Genomic DNA, 24620 nt, shown 5'->3' with positions numbered 1-24620 from the left:
CTGAGAGAGTTTAGAGGTTGCATTCATAACAAGAGATGAGATCGAGTTAGATTTGAGATGGAATTGTACGCCCATCGAGTGTTGATTCATGGTCGGTGCAATGGCTATGTTGTACTGTGTTATATGTATAGACCCATGTAGCCAGATTGCTGTTACATCCCTTCTAGAGTAAAATCTCCGCTACAATTATTGACGTCAAATATGAGTATGTCGCAAATAATCGTTCACGGAGAATGCACGAGGTATACTAGATCATCGCGTGTAACCCCTTAATAGGTCAAATTTACTTATATAAAAACGAAAAACCAGAAAGGGATAAAAAACGATGGAAGAAACGAGATGGCGCCTTACAAATTTTAAGAACTTTTGGACCACGTTTCTCGGATACAACGCAAGTATCGTAATAGAATAGTTATTTGTTATACAAGGGAGCAAAGTTGTATTTTAACCGAGTGTGGAATTGCAACACGAACTAGCGAATGGATTCTAGGGTTGAACTACGAGCTAGCGAATGGATTTTATGGTTCGAAAATAGAATCCTGAGCGAAGCGAGTAGTTCAAAAATAGAATCCTGAGCGTAGAGAGTGTTGCAATACACACGAGGTAAAATAACTTTGCATCCCGTGTGTAACACATAACTTTTCACCTCACTAAAGCGAGGAAACACGCAATAAAAACAACTGGAACATAATTGCACAGAAATAAGTCAATTTGCGTTTATTACAATTTTCACGATGCACCGACCGACACCACAAAAGTTTCAAATTAAGAATCAAGAAGAAAATTCTATTTAGGTGCGTTCCGTTTCACGCGTTTTGAGATTGTAATGTTACTTAAGGTGCGTTCTGAATAAGTACAATGGAAGAGTCAAAAATACAATTTCTTGTACGATTTCAAGTGTTTTATGGTAAAATCATGTTATAAAATTGTTTGAATTTAATGTTTTTAGTCGGATACAATTCGATATGAAATTATTTTTACGTTCGCATCACATGATTCGTTAAGACAATTTAAGCACAGGGAGAAAATTGTCCTGTCTGGGACATGCCTTTACAAGAAATTATATTTAAAAAAGTAACTAATGACACGTTCGGATTTCGAATATTCTTTGCACTCTTGTGGATAAAATGCGATTTTGCTATCTGTTTTTAAAGAATAAAAAAGTCCTTTCCGAACTATTTAAATCTATTGTCTAAATATAGGAATAGAAAATGAGTATGAAAACTGCCGATTACGCTGCGTATTTATTTTACAATTAGCTAACGAAAATCTCATAAAAACCACCATTTCAAAACTTCGGCTATGTTCGGGATCCAATCGGCACATACTCGGTCTTTCGTTTCGCGAGTACGTAACTTCAAGTTGATGAAAGTTTATTATGTTTTGTGAGTTTGTTATGTCGGTACACCTCCAGTAGTATCGGTTTTTATTTTGTTCGAAGTGACAGGAAATAAAACGTCCTATTTTGTTCTGTCGTGTCGTTATACTGTCAAGTCAAGTGTCAACTGTGGAAAATACATGGCTAAAGACGAAAATTAATGTGACGAATTTTGGTTTGGCGATGCCTAGAATTGTAAGTAGATAAATAACTTTAGGGTTTAAGGTTCGTTTTATATTAGGTTTATTTAGTAGGCATTAGTTTTATTTGCCTTTTATGTCTTTATACGTTCCGAAATAAATTTTCTTTTACTTATCTTTGAACTGTATACACCCATATACGGCTCAAAGCACCCGTTACTAAAGTTAAGTACTGAAAACCCGCGGTCGGGGAACCGCATCAAGCAGTTGAATTACAACCGACCATGTGCTTTGACTCTATAACAGCATAGATTGTTCTATAATAATTGCGATAAATAATATTAAAACTGTTTTACAGATGTTTTCATGAATTGTGAAACATGCGGGCTTGAGACAGCAAATGACTGAGTTCACAAGAGGAGGACTTTCCTATCTGAAACCTCATTTATTGAAGAGTTCTCGCTCAGCAACATAGAACAGCCCAGTTGTGGTAAATCTTATCTTATACTTTTAAACGAGCAATTCTTGTATATTTTATTTGTTTATTTATATATACCGACGATCTCGGAAACCGCTCTAACGATTTCGCTGAAATTTGTTATGTGGGGGTTTTCGGGGGTGAAATTCGATCTAGCGTAGCCTTAGATCCCGGAAAACGCGAATTTTCGAGTTTTCATGAGTTTTTCTTTCGCGTTAGTAAACGTAAAATATGGTCGTTAATTTCGCCGCGCGCGCATCGATTCCGCTTAGTTCAGTCGTACGAGGTCGGTCTAATGTACGCAGATAGATCGTAGGTGTCAGGGTATCGAATCCCGGCCAGAAATAAAGTTTTTGTTTTTTGTCTTTTTTTTTATTTTTGTATTTATAAGAGTTTTTTTTATCTAAAGACGTGATATATTAAAATAGAACCGAGCGAAGCTCGGTCGCCCTGATATTTTATTATTAAGACTGAGTCAACCATCTCAATTTAAGAATAAGTAGGTGATTAGTGTTTGCCAAAATTTTGATAAGTGTTTGCCAAAAATGAGATTTACACTGAGATATTGTATGTCAATAATTGTTTTATTAAAGAGCGAATTTACTTCAAAAGAAGTGTTTGAGGTAAGGTGCATTAGGGTAATTCCGAAAGTCGTCTGATTACGAAAGTCGCGTAAAAATCACCATTATTTCCAGCATATCAAGATTCCCCTTTCGGAATTACCAGAGCATTTCTGTCATTCGGAATTACCCTAATGCACCTTATTTAGTACTCAAATATGTTTTTAATTAAAAAGAACGAATATTTGCTCCCAAAGTAAAATATTTATACTTACATGGTTAATTTTTTGGGGTAGACAATGTAACCTTCGAGGGCTGAAGCACGCCGAGGTTACGGTAAAGCTAAACAGATTACTTTATGAGGATAAAGAATATACGAGGGCTGATTGGAAAGTTCGCGGCCTGACCATTAAAAAAAAAACTTAGTTTCTTTTTCCTGCCGTCATTTTGAACTGTCATTATTTAGTTGTCATCCCGCGAAATTTTAATTAAATGCAATATTTTAAAATAAGTTTTTCCTCTCATTTAAAAATACGTGTAAGCAGTTTTTTCACAATGGTCAATTTGGAGCAACGTGATGTAATTAAATATCTTCATAGAAAAGGATTGACTGCGAAACAAATTTATGAAGATATGCAGTGTACATTAGGGCAATCCGGTCCATCATATACGATGGTAAAAAAGTGGGCAGCTGAATTCAAGCGGGGACGAGTCAGTATCGCAGATGACCCTCGCTCCGGGAGGCCAACTACTGCGACCAATCCAAATAATGTGGCAACTGTATGCAAAATGATAATCCAAGACCGACGGTTAAAAGTGAGAGAAATAGCCGACATCGTAGGCATCTCCTGTGAAAAAACTCAAAATATTATAGTTAACGAATTAGGGTTTTCCAAGGTGTCGGCGAGATGGGTTCCAAAGCTCCTTTCAGTGGAACAAAAAATCACTCGTCTAACAATTTCACGCGACTGTCTAGACCTGTATGAAGCTGACCCTCAAGACTATTTGGACAGATATGTTACTATGGATGAGACATGGGTCTACCACTATACGCCCGAGACTAAACAGCAATCAAAACAGTGGGTTCGTGCTGGATCTCCGCCACCCAAAAGGCAAAGGCCATTTTGTCGGCAAATAAAGTTATGGCATCAGTGTTCTGGGACGCAAAGGGTGTAATAATGGTTGACTATCTCCAAAAAGGTACGACTATAAACTCGGACTATTATTGCGAACTTTTACGTCGATTACGTCGACTTTTACGTCGACTTTGAAAGTAAAAAGACCTGGAGTGCTGACAAAGAAAGTTCTTTTCCACCAGGACAATGCACGCGTGCATACGTCACTAAAGTCAATGGCAGAAATTCATAATTGCGGGTTTGAATTATTGCCGCATCTGCCTTATTCACCCGATTTGGCACCATCGGACTTCCATTTATTTCCAAACTTAAAAAAACACATGGGTGGTAAGAAATTTTTGACCAACGACGAGGTCCAAGCTGAAGTGGATACCTATTTTGAAGGCCTGGAGGATTTTTTTTTTTAAAGTGGTATAATGGCTTTGGAATCCAGATGGAATAAGTGCAAAGACCTTAACGGGGACTACGTAGAGAAATAAAAATATTATAAAAAAACTTTGGTTTTGATTTCATACTTAAACCGCGAACTTTTCAATCAGCCCTCGTATATTTAATTAGTCGATATTTAAACACGTTCACGGTTCTGAACTGAAAAGTGTACCCTACTGTTATATGGGTGATATGGCATTGAAATTAGGGCATGTAAACAGGTAAATAATTGTATGGGAATTACCGAGAAACCGGTAAATAACAAGTTATTTTCATACTAACTATTTACCGATAGTGAAAGTGTTAGGATATCGATCACTTGCGCGAGCGAAGCCGCGCGGGCACGTCTAGTAAGTAATAAAACTATTAATTTACTTTAAATAGATTACTTTCTCTATAATGAGGAGATACATCTTCTCTATTAAATAGATAAGTACATACATGAATAAGGTTCTACAAACTAACAGTAGGACAACAATACAATCATAATAATGTTAACGTAGACTTATCGTAAAATTAAAGCATAAACTTATTTGTTAACTGTTACTAATACTTCGGTGGATGAGGATACTCCATTAGGAGGTGGATGTCCATTAGTAGGCGGTTGTTTTGATTTTCCTGAAAAAAAAAAAGAAATTCATGAAATGTTTATGAATACATTTTGTGTTTCATTCTTGTGAGCTTAAAATCTCGTCCTGAAACTCCTCAGGACGCTGCCTCAAGGATCTAGTTTAGATATTTACGCTCTTATATAGTTACTCTCCGAAGAAAATCGTCACGTTTAACATGTATATGGGTGTATATGGGTGAATCAACTTTTTCTTGCCAGTTACTGCCATGGTTACGGTCATAGAGTATATTGAATAGTTTGGTTGAGTATGGTATAGAGTTATCAGTCAAGGTTTTCGAATGCAGCGCCATCTATTATTAAGTTACGACAACTTTTCATGTGACTTTCCATGCCTAAAGGTTCCTTATAGCACATAAAGCATGTGGACCCTTTAAACATGGAACGCCACATATTTATGGCGGAATCTTTCAACCAGTCACATAAATAACCTATTTCTACACGAACTTATAAGCCAAAAAACCGGCCAAGAGCGTGTCGGGCCACGCTCAGTGTAGGGTTCCGTAGTTTTCCGTAATTTTCTCAAAAACTACTGAACCTATCAAGTTCAAAACAATTTTCCTAGAAAGTCTTTATAAAGTTCTACTTTTGTGATTTTTTTCATATTTTTTAAACTTATGGTTCAAAAGTTAGAGGGGGGGGGACGCACTTTTTTTTCCTTTAGGAGCGATTATTTCCGAAAATATTCATATTATCAAAAAACGATCTTAGTAAATAAACTCTTATTCATTTTTAAATACCTATCCAACAATATATCACACGTTGGGGTTGGAATGAAAAAAAAAATCAGCCCTCACTTTACATGTAGGAGGGGTACCCTAAGAAAACATATTTTTCCATTTTTTATTTTTTCACTTTGTTGGCGTGATTGATATACATATTGGACTACGGAACCCTAAAAAAGACGACAATAATAAGATTTACCATTTAAAAATTACATATCATTAACCGTAGAATGCCATTCGCTAGTTTGCGGGTGGTACAGCGACATCTAACGAAAAATTTGGACATCAAAAAATACTTATACATTTTACGACAACAAGTCATTACCTAGTTTGCGGGGGTAACAGTGACATCTAGCGAACAATTTGCACTACGGAATATAATTGTTTTTCAAGCCCTCTATCGTTGATTTTCCTAAACATATCCTAAGTACATTGGATTTACTATTTCCTTTGACTGAAAACACCGTGGTTACGGTTTCCTGAGTCACGCTGGTTTTATGCAAAATTATGCTACTTAAACTATGCAAACATGCATTTTTCTGGTGTTAACAAGCCCTTTCCTTAATTTTCCACCTACAAACATGGACTACATGCATGCTTGCATAATTTCACTAGCATAATTTTGCATAAGTCCAGCGTGACTCGGGGGACCGTAATCATGGCAATAACAGGCAAGGAACAGTTGATTCACCCATTTTAAAGTTCCAAGTAAACTTTTTCTGCACCTATATAGACGAGGAACAGATAACAGATAGATAAATGTTTCATACCTTGTAGTAAAATTTTCTGTATAGTGGAGAAAGGAGCATCAACGAGCACGCACAGAGCAATCGCCAGCATCAGCGACAGTGAAATGTCCGTGTAAAACAGGTAGAACTGAAAATATATGGATATGATCATTCAATTTATAATAACAGTTTTATGGAGAAATTTCCAATTTACTACAATTATTTTCTAGGGCTAATTTAAAACCACATCAAGGAACAAAAAACCTATGAAATCTAATTTTTTATATTAATACGAATTAAACTCAAACAGGTGCCTGTTCTGGGCGAGCGAGCTCCATCGTAGGCCACGTCCTTGCCTCGGCTAGTCTATGGCCATGAGTAAGCCCATTTACAGTTTAAAAAAATATCCTGGTGGACTTTACACTTGAGTACTCGGTGGTTCAGAAAAGACTCGACATTAAAATTTAAATTACAGGACAATAACGACAATACGCAGAATAACGATAATATGTAATCAAAGAAGACACAGTAGGGTTTTATTTTTCAAAAGCAATATCTGAAAATATGTATCTTACCACGTTTCTCAAGCTGAACATGTAAGGCACCTCACTCTGCCCTCGAATAATGAATTGTATCGGATAGTGGATCAAATACAAGGCGTAGGATATGCGAGCAAGAACCTTCCACATCGTTAAGGATAGGAACCAGTTTATGGGCCCTGAAATAAAGCACAGGAGTTAAATGTCATATGTAACAAGACCTTTTTGAAAAATCTAGACTTGTCTTACTTTAAAATAAAATTTTTAATCGATATGTCGCAGGGAAATGGCCAAAACAGAGATTTGATCAAATGCAGGATGTCAAAATGGCGAATCCATTTCATCATTTCTCTAGAAATTTTCAGTCATTTGACTAAATCCCTGACTCTGATTAGTGATATCACAAAATCGGCCAATAGACACGCCACGTTTTGTCATTTCACTAGATTTGTATAGGGATTTGATAAAATCCCTGAACCACGACAGTGAGTTGACGAAACGAACTCAAAAATTCCAGCACTAAAATAGTTATTTGTTACACAAGGGGGCAAAGTTGTATTTTAACGCCGAGTGTGGAATTGAAAAACGAGCAAGTGAAAGGATTCTATAGTTGAACCACGAGCGAAGCGAGTGGTTCGAGAATAGAATCCTGAACTTGCGAGTTAAATTAACACACGAGAAGTAAAATACATTTGCACCCGAGTGTAACACAAAAAAAAATAATTTTTAAGAAAAAAAAACCGTCGCCTTTCGGGTTCTGTGAAAGCTACTTGCGAATGTTGGATTATGTAGAAATGTGTAAGTATTTTTTAAAACTGCTTTTAATGCTTTAATTATTAGATGGCAACACAAATGAATATACGTATAACGTTAAGGTTTGAGGAGTTTCCTCAATTCCTCATGAATCCGATTTAAATATTATAAGAAATCGAAGCTTGACAAACTTTGACTTCAAAACTCAATATGCTTAACAAACATAACTAAATAAATGTCACTGTTCTGAACTTAAATGCATGCTTTTCTTACAAAAATACCAAAGTCACTATGAGTATGCCGTTCAGGTTTGAGGAGTTTGGTTCTGACTACCATCAGCAGTTCCACTGCACCAAATGTCACTGTTCTGGACGTAAGTGCATGCTGTTCTTATAAAAATACCAAAGTCAATATAAGCGTGCCGTTCAGATTTGAGGAGTTCGGTTCTGACCATCATCAGCAGTTCCACTGTACCAAATGTCACTGTTCTAGACGTAAGTGCATGCTGTTCTTATAAAAATGGCAAAGTCACTAAAAGCGTGCCGTTCAGATTTGAGGAGTTTGGTTCTGGCTTCTGGCCATCATCAGCAGTTCCACTGCACCAAATGTCACTGTTCTGGACGAAAGTGCATGCTGTTCTTATAAAAATACCAAAGTCACTATAAGCGTGCCGTTCAGATTTGAGGAGTTCCGTTCTGACCATCATCAGCAATTCCACTGCACCAAATGTCACTGTTCTGGACGAAAGTCCATGCTGTTCTTATAAAAGTACCAAAGTCACTATAAGCGTGCCGTTCAGATTTGAAGAGTTCCGTTCTGGCCATCATCAGCAGTTCCACTGCACCAAATGTCACTGTTCCGTACCTAAATACATGCTGTTCCTTTAAAAACACAAAAATCACCATATGTATGCCTTTCAGATTCGAGGAGTTCCCTCGATTTCTCCAGGATCCCATCATCAGAACTAGGTTCTGAGAAAAATGGGACCAATCTGTATGCATATTGGGACCGTGCGCGACGACACGCCACGTGACAGGTGACCATTATGGACAATATTGTCGCCGCTGTTAAGCGAGAAGTAAGTAAAAATTGTGAAAAAATTAATGAAATCTTGTGTTATTTTACTATATTAGACAATTTTGGACGATGGTGGTTACAACATTATCGCCGGGAGTCTCGTTTGGGACGCCGTGGTGAACGGACGCATCCCTGCGAGCGCAATTGTCCCTCAAGGGTTGTAAAACCCCGGTCAAAACAAAAGAGCCCGCGACGACTCTACGGGTGGTAACCGACTGACCGCGGCCTACGATCCGTTCCTATTCCTAGTGTGTTTATGTAGTTTGTAGTTTTCGCGTCACGAGTGTGCCATGTGTTTTAATATTTATCCAACTTCTAGAGACAGTGAGAGACCAAAAACACCCAGCAGCAACCACAAAGACAATCCGCAGTATGAGTTTACGAGTGTGAAGTGGGTTTACATACTTACAGTGACAGTTGCAAAAATTTTTAGAGACAGTGTTAGATCAAATAATGTTTAGGTGTACTAAATAGCGACTCAAGCCAAGCGGGTGCCAGTGCCGGTGGCTCTCGTCCTCGCCTAATCCGGGCCCGGTGTCTACGACCCAACGTCGAGGAGCAGCGGCAGCTCAGCTCAGCTGTCACCCACACCTTCACCGCGACTAAATTGGTGAGCTCGTTCCATCTCTGTAAAGCCTTAGTGCTAATACCGGTGCTCCAAAGTATATCGTTTGGACTATGTTTGGTTTTGGGAACCAAACCTAAGAGTTGGTACTCATATCCCCCATGAGTCAGCACGGGGACTCAAAGCTGCGGTCACGTTAATACTCTTTTATCATCAGGGGATTGCAATTATATATGCCTATTTTAATCTTATACTACACACTGTGCCTAAATTATATACCATGACCATATTTTACTATTTAATAAGCACACCACAAAGCATACATGTCACATCAATCTAATCACACGCCCGTTAGTTTAACTTAGATTTCAAATCTATCACTAGAGCCCCGCATCGGCTCAAGACGCGGTTATACATATGTATATGACATTTACTATGTAGCATACAAATTATTTATTTATCATAAGATTTTAGGTTATAGGATTTTAGGTCATTTTACTATGTAGTAGTTTATATTAGTTAATTGTGTCCCTAGAATGAAAGTTACGGTACACACTAGACAGGAACGTAGACTTAAGAAGGCACGTTGGTCTCAATTCCGATAGCGATGTTTAGTTGGCCAGTTGCAAAACATTTAGTTTACTATTTCTTTGCGCTAAATAATATATATTATCATATTATTGGTACCGTTATAACGAAGGACTGCAACGAAATATCATAGTTCGAAAAACATATAATAATGTACATACTAAGTACACATTATAAAGTCATATGTACATAACACCCCTTTAGGTACTTACTCAACCCATTAATTCCCCGAAGATACATTGCTAGCCGGAAATATAAGACAAACTTATTTGAGACCCAAAAAAGAGGATTTTTCTCTGGAATTATCAGGGTAACTTTGACAACATAACATATTGCAATCCCAACTCATAAAAAGCCAATAACTACCCAGTATAGAAAAGGATAAATTACTTTCAAAAAAAAAACAAGACATTTTCCTCGTAAAGGCGTGCACACTGCACACATCTGGCCTCCAGTCACCGCTATTCGGCCAAACACGGTCAAGTGTCATAAAAGATAAACGCAATACTCTATTGAGAATAGGGTCATCCAAATGCCTCTTCAAATCTCTGCAGACGCAAATTTATGACTAAGACAAAAGGCCCATCGAACCATATGGCAGTCGAACCCACGCTACCTACTAGAATACACAGCTTTATTGTATAAATAGCTTTTTTGCCAGAGCAGGCTAAACCAGCCCCAAAAATGTATTTATATTTACTCTCTAAGTTCTAGGTACCTAAAACGACACATGGCCGAGATCGAGTGTCTTGGGGTGTGGTACATGTGAATGTGACGAAACAGTAGCTGTAAGGTGATTATTAAGTTATTTTGAGTGACTAATACCACGTAATCTATCGTTGTTTTATTTATTATTGTGCTTTCTTTAAGCGAACTTGTGCACGAGTGTCTAATGTGTAGTGGTTGAATGAATCATGAAAGTAAGGAACTGAAAACTTGGTTGTCGTCCACGAACTAGAAGAAACTGTTTTTAGGGTTCCGTAGTCAACTAGGAACCCTTATAGTTTCGCCATGTCTGTCTGTCCGTCCGTCCGTCCATCCGTCCGTCCGTCCGTCCGTCCGTCCGTCCGTCCGTCCGTCCGTCCGCGGATAATCTCAGTAACCGTTAGCACTAGAAAGCTGAAATTTGGTACCAATATGTATATCAATCACGCCAACAAAGTGCAAAAATAAAAAATGGAAAAAAATGTTTTATTAGGGTACCCCCCTACATGTAAACTGGGGGCTGATATTTTTTTTCATTCCAACCCCAACGTGTGATATATTGTTGGATAGTTATTGAAAAATGAATAAGGGTTTGCTAAGATTGTTTTTTGATAATAATAATATTTTCGGAAATAATCGCTCCGAAAGGAAAAAAAAGTGCGTCCCCCCCCCTCTAACTTTTGAACCATATGTTTAAAAAATATGAAAAAAATCACAAAAGTAGAACTTTATAAATACTTTCTAGGAAAATTGTTTTGAACTTGATAGGTTCAGTAGTTTTTGAGAAAAATACGGAAAACTACGGAACCCTACACTGAGCGTGGCCCGACACGCTCTTGGCCGGTTTTTTTAAGAGGAACTGCGCTTCAAAACGTCATTCATCTATCACATCAGCGGACGTGTCATCACCGCTCATGGCAAATTTTCGAACTGTTAGCGGTCTACAACTACAACCAACAACATTACGCTGCACTTAGCCAACAGTAGATACAAGTTACTGGAACTCTTATGTCGCCAAGTCTACTCATAGATGAAGGACACTCAAATTGTTCTTTCTGCTACCTCCCGTGTTCGTCGTCTGCCAAGAACAAGAAGAAATTCACCGGGTCCTGAAAGAATGACATGAAACAATATCAACAGAAAAATAACCCAGTATCCCAAGAATGCTCAGCAGAGCAGCGGAACCCTCTTCGCAGATATTATATACCCTGTCTCTTCATATCACCAAGAATGACGTGAGGCTGCATAGCCGGTCGAAGAAAGTAGTACTGTTAATAAAAATAAAAATAAATACTAGACTAAAATCGTGTTATATTGCCTCAGTTTTACCTTACAGCGAAAGCAGTTATTAGAGTGAAAATATTTACTGAATTTTCAGTGTAATTTATTTAGTTACCATATAGTTAAGTGTTGTGGCAATCGACAAGTATTTACTACACTCAGGGAGACTCCTTGGAAGAATTACGAGAAAGAGGGATAATATGGGTTCGTCGGAGTTACAGAAAACTCAACTACAATGGCTTTGGATACAAACAATCAATCTCAACATTAAAAAAAAACCGGGAAACAGTTTAACCGCAGTCGCCATCCCTTCGTATATATTTACACACATATCTATCCATCTTCCCTACACTGGGCACGATGCTAGTATTCGGTCTGGTTCTTCTACTCCCGTCGATCCCCATCCTGACTGCAAACGCCCCACACTCCCCACCCGTATTATTGGCTCACCGGTGTCTCGGGCAGGAGGGTCAGCCGGACATGCCAGGGCGGCAGACGACGGGCGGAATACACGAGTAGGCCCGAAGGCGCGTCCTGAATCGGTACAGGTTCACCAGGACGGAGGTTGTTAGCACACCCAGCATACGCCTCTGACCGGCGGCCTGTATCGTGCCGGTACGTGCATTTGAGCAAGCTCGAGGAGCCTCCCGTCCCTCCCTCTCTGTTAGGACCAGCGCCTCTGCGTCCTTGCAGCAGTAACTGCTGGCTGGTGTAGTCACAGTACAGTACAGTACAGATGGTGGTTACAACATTATCGCCAATAACATTAAAATTGTTGTTTTCAGTGAGAAATAAACAAACTGGTGACTAAAACGGGGTTTCGTGCCATCGCTCACGAAATCATTTTCCAACCTAAGACAATGAATAAAGACAAGAAATGGTGCTAGCTGGGCATTTTCTATAGATTGAAGACTTTTTTCCACCATTTGTACCTATGTGCAATAAAGTATAAAATAAATCATTTGTTTTTGAAATTGTTGATCAGTTCACTGCTATGCTATGTCATTTTCATAGGCTAACTATAGGTATTATAAATATCATTTACAGGGTACAGGTTTATTGTAAAATAAAAACAAACTAGCTATAATAACTTTTAATTATAGTATACATTACAAAAACTTGTTTCATTTACTTGAAAATATTGGAGGTTTAGCAGATATCACATCAAATATGTAATCATCAATGCGATGAAATAAGTTCTCAGGAATTTTATTTAAAATGTGATAAGCCTTCAGCGGATGGACTACTTCTGCTTTTATTGTTCTCGTGCTCCTTCGTCCGATTGAAACGTCGATATTTACGCATTTTCGTCAATCCGTTTCGATTTGTACACATGAGCACACTTAAGGAAACAAATAAAATGATTTTGGAACATAACTGGGATTGGCTTCCACATCGGCTTTTCTACCTCCAATAAAATGTGCACTATGAATTCACCGTAAATTCAATTCAATACTTGTATCAAAAGATTACGCACTTTTAAGTAATACTTCAGAGGTTGGACGACACTTTTCTTCTTACGGCAATTATTCACTTAAACGGTGGTTTCGTTTTCACCACGGTCATGGAAATAGCTAAAATTTTGTCGATATTTTTCTTGGAGTTATTAAAATTCACCATAACAAATTTTACTAGGCCCATATTAAATTTATCTCAAAAACTATATGAAAATGTTTACAGCAATATGGATTTGACAGCGTAAGTCAGCGACTAAGATGTCAATTTTGGCCGTAGTGTGCGCTGTGATCGTTTTAGCTACCCCCTCCACCCGCTTTGCACCCTGCCAATACATTCAATCAAAAAAAATTCAAAATCGGTCCAGTAACGACGGAGATATCGAGGAACAAACATAAAAAATAAAAAAAAAAAAATAAAAAAAAAACATACAGACGACTTGATAACCGTCCTTCTTGAGAGATATGAGGCGACGGTTAAAAATTGTGGTTAGGTTATTAAGTGGAGATACTTGAAGTGACGGCGAGTGACATATGCTACTTATTGTCTGTTTCTAACCCCCCACTTCCCTAAAATATGGGGTGGAAAATTGTATGAGCATTCGCAATTTTCGAATTTAACGCGAGTGAAGCCGCGGGCAAATGCTAGTAATAAATAATAATGTTGATGTTACCTCCATATCCTGCTGCACAGGCAAACACGACCCAGCCCACAGCCATCGCCCAGAGCCCCCGCATGTAGGAGTTGAGGAAATTCGCCCAGAATTGCGTAAACTCCACAGCCGGGTTGTTGCAGTATATCATGCCAGAACCGATGGCGAGGGCGGACAACCAACCAGCTGCTAGGAGCCACTGCAAATATAGTTTAAGGTTAAGGTGGGGGGGGGGATAATTGTTTTAACTTTTGGAGCGATTATTGCCGCAAATATTAACAATATCAAAAAATGATTTTCGTAAACCCCATTCATTTTTCAAACAATATATCACACGTTAGGATTGCAATGAAAAAAAAACACCCTAATAAAACATTTTTATTTTTATTTAAACTTTATTGCACAAATTATCAATAAAAAGTACAAATGGCGGACTTAACGCCTTAAGGCATTCTCTACCAGTCAACCATTGGGCAAAACAGAGATAGTTAGTTTGGTTTGGTGCACAAGATTACAAAGCCAGTATGAGATTTTAACGATTAAATACAAGTCGATACCTACTATTATAAAATAAACATACACAAGTACAATAAGTAAACCTACATATATATTAGTATAATACATATATATGAATAAAATACACATATACATAAATAAATAAATGTACCTAGTGCGAGACATCAAGTAGACTTTAATCTCGAATGTTTGCAAATAAGTGCTTACGCAACTTGCTTTTAAAAGAGAGTTTACTCTGAGCTTGCCTGATAGGCAGAGGGAGGGCATTCCATAGACGAATTGCCTGACAGCTAAACGAGTTGGACAAGAATCCAGTGCGATGAGGGAGGACAGCCAGTTTCAGCGTACGAGAAGCACGGAGCACACAACCCGGCCGAGCCGCTACGAACTGAAAGTTGGTCCTGAGATAATTGGGCGCAGCTGGGTCAAATAGGATCGAATAAAGAGCACACAAGATTCGCAATGACCTATGTTCACGAATTGGGAGCCAATTAAGTTTACGGCGAAAAGCGGAGACATGGTCATATTTGCGAGGATTAAAAACGAATCTTATACCTACAGTTATTGAGGAGACGATCAAGCTTGGACAACGAGGCTTGTGTAATGTTGGTGCAACATACATCAGCGTAATCAATGATTGGCAGTATCAGCGACTGTACGAGAAGCGTTTTAGTGCTGACTGGTAAAAAGTTTTTGTGTCGGTAAAGCGCCCGTAATGTGTTTGTCACCTTTCTACTGATGTCTGTCACGAGGCTCCCATGTCAAACCACTGTCTATAATGAGACCGAGATTTTTAACCTGTGCTGACAGGGGGATCACCGTGTTCTCGAAGAGGATCGGTGAAATATGAGCCAAATCTGTTGACGCAAGCAAGCGGGGGCTTCCATTCTTTCCATTTTATATGTTATTTTTGCACTTTGTCGGCATGATTGATATACCTACATATTGGCACCAAATTTCAGCTTTCTAGTGCTAACGGTCACTGAGATTATCCGCGGACGGACGGACGGACAGACAAACATGGCGAAACTATAAGGGTTCCTAATAGTTGACTACGGAACCCTAAAAACGGTAGAAGCAATACTTATAATTATTACTTAAAGTTTCTGGTAGACAGATACCTTAGGTATTCTCCTTGGACTTTCACGCCAAACGTGAAGTAGGTAGCCCAAGAGCATGCCGACGACGAAGGGCGGCGATCTAGTCAGGGTGTTGACGTAGTAGTGCTTGAAGTAATCCGATATTAAACCTATGTTCGAACCAAAGCTGTAACATATGGTTAGATGATTAATATAATAGGGAACTTGACTGTATTTAAAATAAAATGTTTTTCCCCTCACTAGCTCGGAAACACGTGTTTTGTCCTTTAATACCAGCGGGTAAAAACGCATTTTATCCACTAGTGGGTAAAGTAATTTGACCTTGAATAAAGTCAAATTAACTGCTTTAAAATTGATAAAAGTAGGTGAATCTAGTAATAAAGATGATTTACCACCTGTGGAACTACTGGAAGCAGTGATAAACGCATTTTTTGCGTTGTAGTTTCTTCGCTATAGTGAGGGGAAAAGTTTTGTGTTACACTCGGGTGCAATGTATTTTACTTCTCGTGTGTTAAAAAACTCGCAAGTTCAGGATTCTATTCTCGAACCACTCGCTTCGCTCGTGGTTCAACTATAGAATCCTTTCACTAGCTCGTTTTTCAATTCCACACTCGGCGTTAAAATACAACTTTGCCCCCTTGTATAACAAATAACTATTATACCATGCACGATATAAAGCATCAGATAATTAGAAGAAAAACTTGGACAGAAGTTATTTTTAAATCCAATTTCTATTTAATAAGTCAGGTAGAAATATATAAAGTAACTGAGTTGACCGTGACGTCACTGAATTCGATTTCATATAAATTCCATATTAGCAAGTCGTTCAATTTCGTTTTGACAGTTCTTAAAAAGAAGCTGATTTGACTAGGAGGCAAGTAGCCTATTATTTGATGTAGGTACCAGACAAGTTAAATGCTAATAGGTTCTGCGTGCGTAGCCGAATGCACAAACGCTCACGAAACGAAACGCTCGTAGATATCTATCGCTCTTGCATGTTGGCGCGACAGAGCCAGACTATTTTTCTCGGCGTTTCGTTTTCGTTTCGCGTCGTAAAAATGCCATTCGGCTACGGGGCCTGTTCGGAAAGGGAAGAGTCGTGAAATGTATGGGTATATTAGCTATTGGAAAGATTTGCGATGTCCGGCGTGGCTTCCGTAGCTCAATTGGTTAAGAGCGTGCAATGCTCTTAACCATTGCAAAAAGGATGCAGGTTCAAGTCCCGCCGGAAGCGTAAATTTTTCCAATTTTTCCTTTAATATAAAAATATTAGCTATTTAATGGAATTGGAGCAAAAGCCACGAAAAAAAGAAAATTAGCCAATTACTAGACGGATACTAGTTACTCGTACCACAGTATAATAAAAAGTACTATCGTACAGTATGGCCACCCCGCTCCCTGCTGAAAGTGCCGGCCACCCCCTCTCGGTTACCTCACAGATACCGCCTGTCAAAAACGCGAACAGTCGACCTGTCTGTCATATTTCACTCATACAAGCATAGGACGCGTTCACCTACATGAACTTAGACTGTGTGCTAGGAACGCGCCTCTTTCATATATTTAATCGCCAGTGTCCGAGGTGTGTTCGTACGGCACTACCTAGCTAGGCTCAATAAGCATTTAATTACCTATCTAATTAAATTACTTACCCCAACATAGATACTGCCGTATAGCTCTTAATATAAGTGTAAGTGGTTGTACAGATGATGGAAGCCGCGAGGCCACAGGCCAGGCCAATCCAAGCGGAAAGACGGCCTCGAAGAACCCAGAACAGCACCAGTGGCGACAATATCTGAAGCTGCGTGTCCACAGAGAGATACCAAGTGTGGTCGAGGCACTGCAATATAAATCACATGTACAGTCAACCAATTGGAACCCTAGGCCAATCTAAAACCATGTCAAAATGACAAGCATAAAGCACTAAGAGATTTCTTACACTATGATTTATAATTTATAACGTCACTATGGCATAGTTCTACAGTGGCCTAGGGTTTCAATTGATTGACTGTACCTATACCTACTTATTTAAATGACACCATAAATCACATTTAGTTAAACCTATTTAGTCACCTTAGTATCAAGAGAGACGCTCACAATGGTAGCTCTGGGAATATAAGTTATGACACGACGCAATATTAACTAATATTCCATATCGAATGGAGAGAATCCTTTTGTTTGGAAATTTCCATGTGTTTCCATGTGTGGCCAAGCTCAGTGGCCACTAAGTAAATACCACTGCAACCAGCTATGGGGAAGGCAGAACTTATAGAAGGAGATGTAGTTCTGCACAAGCATGTAGAAGAGACCACCCCCACTCCCGACATAGTATTCTGCTGGACCGCGCAGGCCAGCTGGGTCCTTCTGTGATGGAACATCGAGGCTTGGGACAGTACCACCGCAGCCAGCTAAGGAAAGGTAGAAGGGAATATAATGGTAGAAACTCACGATCTCAGTCATCTTAACGTAGTTCTGCACATGCAGTAGCGCGGACCACCACCAATCCTGGCAGTTCTGTATGCTGCTGGACAGTGTAGGCCAGTTGGGTCCGTCCGCGCTATGATGGAACAGAGACGCTTGAAACAGTACCACCGCAGCCATCAAAGGAAAGGGAGAAGGGAGTGTAATGGTAGAAACTCACAATCTCAGTCACGTTGACGTAGTTCTGCACATGCAGTAGCGCGGACCACCACCAATCCCGACAGTTCTGTATGCTGCTGGACAGTGTAGGCCAGTTGGGTCCGTCCGCGCTATGATGGAACAGAGACGCTTGGAATAGCACCACTGCAGCCAGCAACGGGAACATTCGCAACAGGCGGTGGAGGTAGAACAGGTGGATGTTTTTCACTAGTGACACTGAAATTGTACATAATTCGTTAACTGAATAACTGTACCAGGCCCCGTAGCCAAATGGCATTTCTGCGACGCGAAACGCCACCGAAACGCCGCAGAAACGTAGTCTGGCTCTGTCGCACCAATACGCAAGAGCGATAGAGAAAGATAGCTACGAAAGAGATATATTATCGTGAGTGTTTCGTGAGCGTTTGTGCATTCTGCTAGGCACACAGGTTTAAGTTCGTGGCATATACAAAGACGCGGCCAATCCTCTTCCTAATCCATACTAATATTATATTATAAATGGGAAAGTGTGTGTCTATTTATTTGTCAGTCTTTCACGGAAAGAGCGACGAATTGACATGATTTTTTAAGTGGAGGAAGTTGAAGCAAAAAATTAAATTACAATGTTTATTGAAATTTAAATTGCACGTGTAAATATTTTACTTACTTGGCGTCATTTTCTTTACAGTCGTGTAGACAACTAAAAGACCGCTCATCATGAAGAAGGTATCCACAGATAGCACTGCAGCTGTAAACCACGTAGCCTTTGAACTGGAAGTCCACTAAAAATAAGAGAGAAACTAAAATGAAAATTAAATATTGGACAATAGACTTGGACTACTTGGAGCGGTTTTGCATTACGTCCGATCCGAATCTGTGAAAATAAGATCTGTAATAGCCGGATCTACTACGGATCTTATTTTCACGGATTTGGATTGGACGTTTTATACGAAACCGCTCTTACTGCAGTTGGTAAAAAGGTGCAGCTACTCGACACTAGATGGCGCTGTTCGTAAACAGAAATAACCTTGAGACACTTTATAAATTCAAGTAAGTACTTATTTATTGTATCCCATGAATACGAATGTATACCTACATTATATTTATAATTACGAATAGTTATCTGTGCATTTGATTTTCTCTTTTTACAGTGTGACTACTAAAAGGACTTTTCATTAAGGGTGATATCACATATTATAATAACTTTAAGTCATGAGATGCAGGGAAAGTTATAACAAACTGTTTTATTACAAAATAATGAAATCATATAAAAATAATACGAACCTTAAACGCATCCAATAAATTGATAGTGGTTCCAGAGAAGATATTTGTAAATGTGTGTCCGATAACTACCCAAAGGATCGAAAGAGACCGCATGCCGTCCAAGCAATCGATGGACCCCGGGGACTTAGAAAACGTGAACAAACGACGTGTGTTTGTGTATACTGAGAAGCTCGTTAGAAGCTTGTTTGTTTCAGCAGGAGCTGAAAAAAATAGTAATATTTGACAGTTTCCTGTTGATTCCAATTTTTTTTTTTTTAGTATGAATAGGTAGACGTTTGACCACGATCACACCTGATGTTAAGTGATGATGCGGTCTACGGTGGATCACGCTTACCTATGAGATACCTATTTACTCTTGCTTTAAAGAGACCTGGATTGTAGTCATGTGGGAACACAGACTAGATTCCAAATACAGTTTGATACACCCATATTGTAAATAAAAGGCCCGAAATTAAATTATTCCATGGCAAGTGGTCAATTCGTGTCTGACATCAAGATTTTTTTCGGTGATGATGAAGACCATTTAAATTAAACATGTAATTATTATATTACTTTTTGGACCATAGGCAGTAGAGAGTGTCATATACTTACTGGTACATTTACGCAACTGCTGACTAAAAATACGGAGTTGAAATAAATGTTATTACCTTTTTCAAGGAAGAACGTGATGTATAAATCGTAAGTAGTACTTATAGCAGTAAGCGTTCCCAAAATCACTATTGTAACTCTGAAAATAAATAAAAAAATTGTTTTCCCCTCACTAGCTCGGAAACACGTGTTTTGTCCTTTAATACCAGCGGGTAAAAACGCATTTTATCCACTAGTGGGTAAAGTAATTTGACCTTGAATAGAGTCAAATTAACTGCTTTAAATTTGATAAAAGTAGGTGAATCTAGTAATAAAGATGATTTACCACCTGTGGAACTACTGGAAGCAGTGATTATACGCATTTTTTGCGTTGTAGTTTCCTCGCTATAGTGAGGGGAAAAGTTTTGTGTTACACTCGGGTGCAAATGTATTTTACTTCTCGTGTGTTAAAAAACTCGCAAGTTCAGGATTCTATTCCCGAACCACTCGCTTCGCTCGTGGTTCAACTATAGAATCCTTTCACTTGCTCGTTTTTCAATTCCACACTCGGCGTTAAAATACAACTTTGCCCCCTTGTATAACAAATAACTATTAATTTGGTTTGTTTTAAACTAAACATTAACAGTATACATTTTTAAGATTTTAACGTCCGTCGTCCTTATAATAATGGTACATGTTAGAATACCTACTTATTTTAGCCAAAATAAAATAAAACGAGGTTTTAACCTGTAGAAATAATTTCTCACTCCACCATTTTTATAACCATTGGATGCGTAAATATCAATTGTTAATTAAGAATGGCAGCACGGGAAGCATGGTCGCGCGATAGACGATAAAATAGTCCCTATCGATAAGGTTCAATAGCACATGATGGCCGTCGCCCGAGATAGACTACCCGTCCTTATGTCATTAATACAGTTTGGCATATCTCGCGGCGACATACTGCCATCAGGTTCAGGTAGTTTACTCACACTCCAATATAATCCACTGTCGAGAAAACCTTGTCCCCGGGCAGTCGGCAATACTGGTCGCTGTAAGACACATTCAGCCTATCTGTGTACCGCCCAATTGCCTCATATGTTGTACAGCTTCTTGGTAAACAGACTGCCACTTTTACTTCCAAGCCGCCTTGAGTGCCTGGTGGCAAAGCTCTGGAAAAAATTAAAGTGGCGTATATTCATAGCAAAACTTGTACTGCACTGAGAGAAAAAACAACCAGTTTTCATGTTCGTTCAACAAGTTTTTTGGTTAAAATAGCGCCTACGTGCTTTTTGGTTCAAACAACAAGCTACTTGTCATTTGAATCGGCAATATATTTGAATCAACAAGTCGATTTTATAAAAACAACCTGACACATATTGTTTTAAACATACGTTTGGCTGATTCAAACGGATAAACCGCAACAAGTCAAACTTGTTAAATTCACAATGCAAAATTCTCTCAGTGTGAAGAGTGATTTTTATTGCTAAACCGATTCACTTGAAATATATAAGCGTACATAGGTAAGCGTAAAAAAATCAACACTTCGCAAACAGTTGCCACATCACTTCTTTTTTGTCCCCACAATGATTTTCATGCTTCCTTCTAATTAAGCAAATTACCCCGAATAACCATGTTGGCTAAACCTAATACTTTCTGACAATGGGCATTAAAATATCGCCACCAACAAAGGTCATCCATACCTGAAATTACCATGTCCCAAAACGACCCTCACAGCTCTCTCAAACTGAAGTACTTTCTCAATATCAGTGCCGTTCTCGTCCATATTAATCAGCTCAAAAAGAGTTCTGTTTAATCCTAATATAGCACCAGGATCGAAAGCAGGGGGGCTCAAGCCGCTCTGCTGTAAGGGAACTCCGATCATGCAGTATTTCCCGATGATCGTGTCGTTTGGGATTTGCTGGGTGATTGAGAGACATTGATGGTAGTTGCCGAGACTCCCTTGGCCACCGAGCGTGATGCTCTGGGGGATCCCGCCGCTGGCATCAAAAACTGAAATAAAATAACAGATTTGAAAAGTTCACGAAAATCAGTCGCCTTAAAAACGGTTTAAAAGATTTTGGTTACACAATGCCTATGTGCCTAGCAAAGAGGATCGAGTATTATAGAGAGCTACTGTCAAAGTAAAATGTGTAATCACAGTGCATAGACTGCCATCACTCGACACAAGCTTAAAACTTTTGAATCTCAGTTTTGACAATTTGGCCCATATTTTTAGCTTGATATGTGTTAAAATGTCAAATATTAATATTAGCGCCATCTAACCGAGCGTTCCCCAAAGGTGTAACGCCATCTAGGTCACCGTACCTTATTCTCTATGGCTTTGAGGTACGTTTTTTTCTTAGACCTTATCCGTCTATATACGGAGTTACATATGTCTTTGGTGCCTAGTGACTACCTTACTTAACAAATCTTTTTTGGTTATTTAATTTCAGCCCTGTTACTTTGTTGAGTACGTTGTGCAGCATGGGGCGGAAGTTCAAAATTACAAACGACAGTAAGTTAAATCCCGAAAGCTTTAAAGACTCGAGTTTGCAATATTCTTACGACCTGAGTAACACTCAATGTTTTTCATCACATTTGCAGTCTTGCAATATAAAACATGTAAAAATACAATGAGTTAAAAACGGTAGTAAACATTCCATAACTCCCTCGGGATAATATAGAACTCCCGCACCGTGCACCGCCTGCGTGCAATTGCAGATTTACCGTACGGGGGCCGATTTTTGAGTCTCACTGTCACTAAAATACCGGTTGAAAACGGTGAATTGCCTACTATTTTCAGTGACAATTTTCTGAATTCGAACGCCGTGAGGTTAAAAGATCGGCCCCCTGGTCGAGGAATTACAAAAGTAGGCACTTACATGGAAAAGATTGCATTTCTTGTAAATGTCGCTGGCAAGTTACATTGTCCAATACACTTTGATATAAATGATCATCGTAAAGATTTTCGGATGAAGACACTTTTAAAATACCGACTATTAGTAAGATTACGAATACCCAGCGCACCATTTTGATAGACGATCGAGCAACAATTATTTATGAACTGAATAAATGGATTGATAACAGTGTTTGTACAAATAAATCGTATTTCAACGTTAGTATTACCTACTTATGCTTCATCTACTTACAGCCAATGAACGGATTTGAAGTGGTTTAAATACTTTATATCTAGTGTATGAATAAGTGTTTTCAATGTTTAACACGTGTCAATGTCCCCACGTCTGTGTTAAGGAAAATCTTATTACAATGCCGTAAGGTTTAAAATTCCGAGTAAGATAGTGAACGTGTTAAGTATAGATTGAATAATCTTTTCAACAGTCTATTAGTGTATTGTGAAGATCTAAGAATAGGGCGAAACGTGAACAAGAGATTTTCCTTCTTCTTTTTTTTCTTTTTTCTTTTGGGTAGATTTAATAAATGGAGACATCCAAATTTTTTATGTAAATTTTGAGGGGGACAGCTCCCAACTTTTCTTGAAGCAGCATCATTATCCAGGTTTGGTATTCGTTTCAGTATGCATCGAAAATATCGGAAATGCTGAATTAATTTTTATATTGACACCATTCCGGAGTAAGAACATGTAAAACCTATAAAATATTTTGTTTAGGGTTCCGTACCAAAAAGGTACAAAAGGAACCCTTATGTTATACTATGTCCGTCTGTTTATTCCTGTTCACGCTTTAACTAGACCAAATATGTTAATACATGTATTTGGTAGGTACATAACTTTGAGCCCGAGGCAGAACAATGGTTTTGTATCGGAAATCACTCTTAAAATTGTTAAAAGGAAGTGGAAATTTGTATGACGCACTAAAAACGTCTGAATTGGAAAAATTTACGCTTTAAAATGATGCGGGTTCAAGTCCCGCCGGAAGCGTAAATTTTTCCAATTTTTCCTTTAATATAAAAATGTTTAGAATCGTTAGAGACGTTTCTGCTTGTTAAAAATTAAAAATATTGAGGTTCTTCAAGTAGAGGGGAAGAACAGAATCATTTTATCCCAAAAATAATAATAATAATAACTACACAGATTATGATAAAAATTCACATCTACAGTAAACTTTGGATGGCTCCATTTTTGGTTTTTTATACTAATTCCACTAAAGCAATAGTTATTTGTTATACAAGGGGGCAAAGTTGTATTTTAACGCCGAGTGTGGAATTGAAAAACAAGCTAGTGAAAGGATTCTATAGTTGAACCACGAGCGAAGCGAGTGGTTCGAGAATAGAATCCTGAACTTGCGAGTTTTTTAACACACGAGAAGTAAAATACATTTGCACCCGAGTGTAACACAAAACTTTTGCCCTCACTATGGCGAGGAAACTACAACGCAAAAAATGCGTTTATCACAACTTCCAGTAGTTCCACAGGTGGTAAATCATCTTTATTACTAGATTCACCTACTTTTATCAATTTTAAAGCAGTTAATTTGACTTTATTCAAGATCAAATTACTTTACCCACTAGTGGATAAAATGCATTTTTACCCGCTGGTATTAAAGGACAAAACACGTGTTTCCGAGCTAGTGAGGGGAAAATATTTTTTTCATTCGACACCGTTGTTGACATTTTGAGCTCCTGCACAAGCAACTATACATAGGTAGACAATGTAGACATAATTATGGAATTACTCATATTTAATTCGTGTAATTCACGATTACGCGCTAATTTATGCCAAATCTAATCATGCCAATTC

General features: G+C 38.5%; 1 protein-coding gene across 1 annotated transcript; it reads right to left on the bottom strand.

The window, feature by feature from the left end:
* Positions 1–4491: 4491 nt before the first annotated feature.
* On the bottom strand, positions 4492–23025 carry LOC125225624 (nose resistant to fluoxetine protein 6-like). The gene is made up of 13 exons (XM_048129431.1): positions 22786–23025; positions 21604–21913; positions 20893–21072; positions 19981–20060; positions 19334–19533; positions 18717–18831; positions 18072–18286; positions 17083–17270; positions 15455–15599; positions 13839–14016; positions 6778–6920; positions 6245–6350; positions 4492–4739 (listed from the first exon to the last, which is right to left on the bottom strand). Exons 1-13 carry the CDS (start codon positions 22931–22933, stop codon positions 4651–4653), a joined length of 2097 nt encoding a protein of 698 aa, XP_047985388.1. The 5' UTR covers positions 22934–23025; the 3' UTR covers positions 4492–4650.
* Between the last annotated feature and the right edge of the window lie 1595 nt (positions 23026–24620).

This window comes from Leguminivora glycinivorella, chromosome 1 (genome assembly GCF_023078275.1).
Source record: "Leguminivora glycinivorella isolate SPB_JAAS2020 chromosome 1, LegGlyc_1.1, whole genome shotgun sequence".
In the NCBI taxonomy this organism is placed as follows: domain Eukaryota; kingdom Metazoa; phylum Arthropoda; class Insecta; order Lepidoptera; family Tortricidae; genus Leguminivora; species Leguminivora glycinivorella.
Note: the sequence above shows the minus strand (reverse complement) of the source record. Positions and strands in the feature narration are given on the sequence as shown.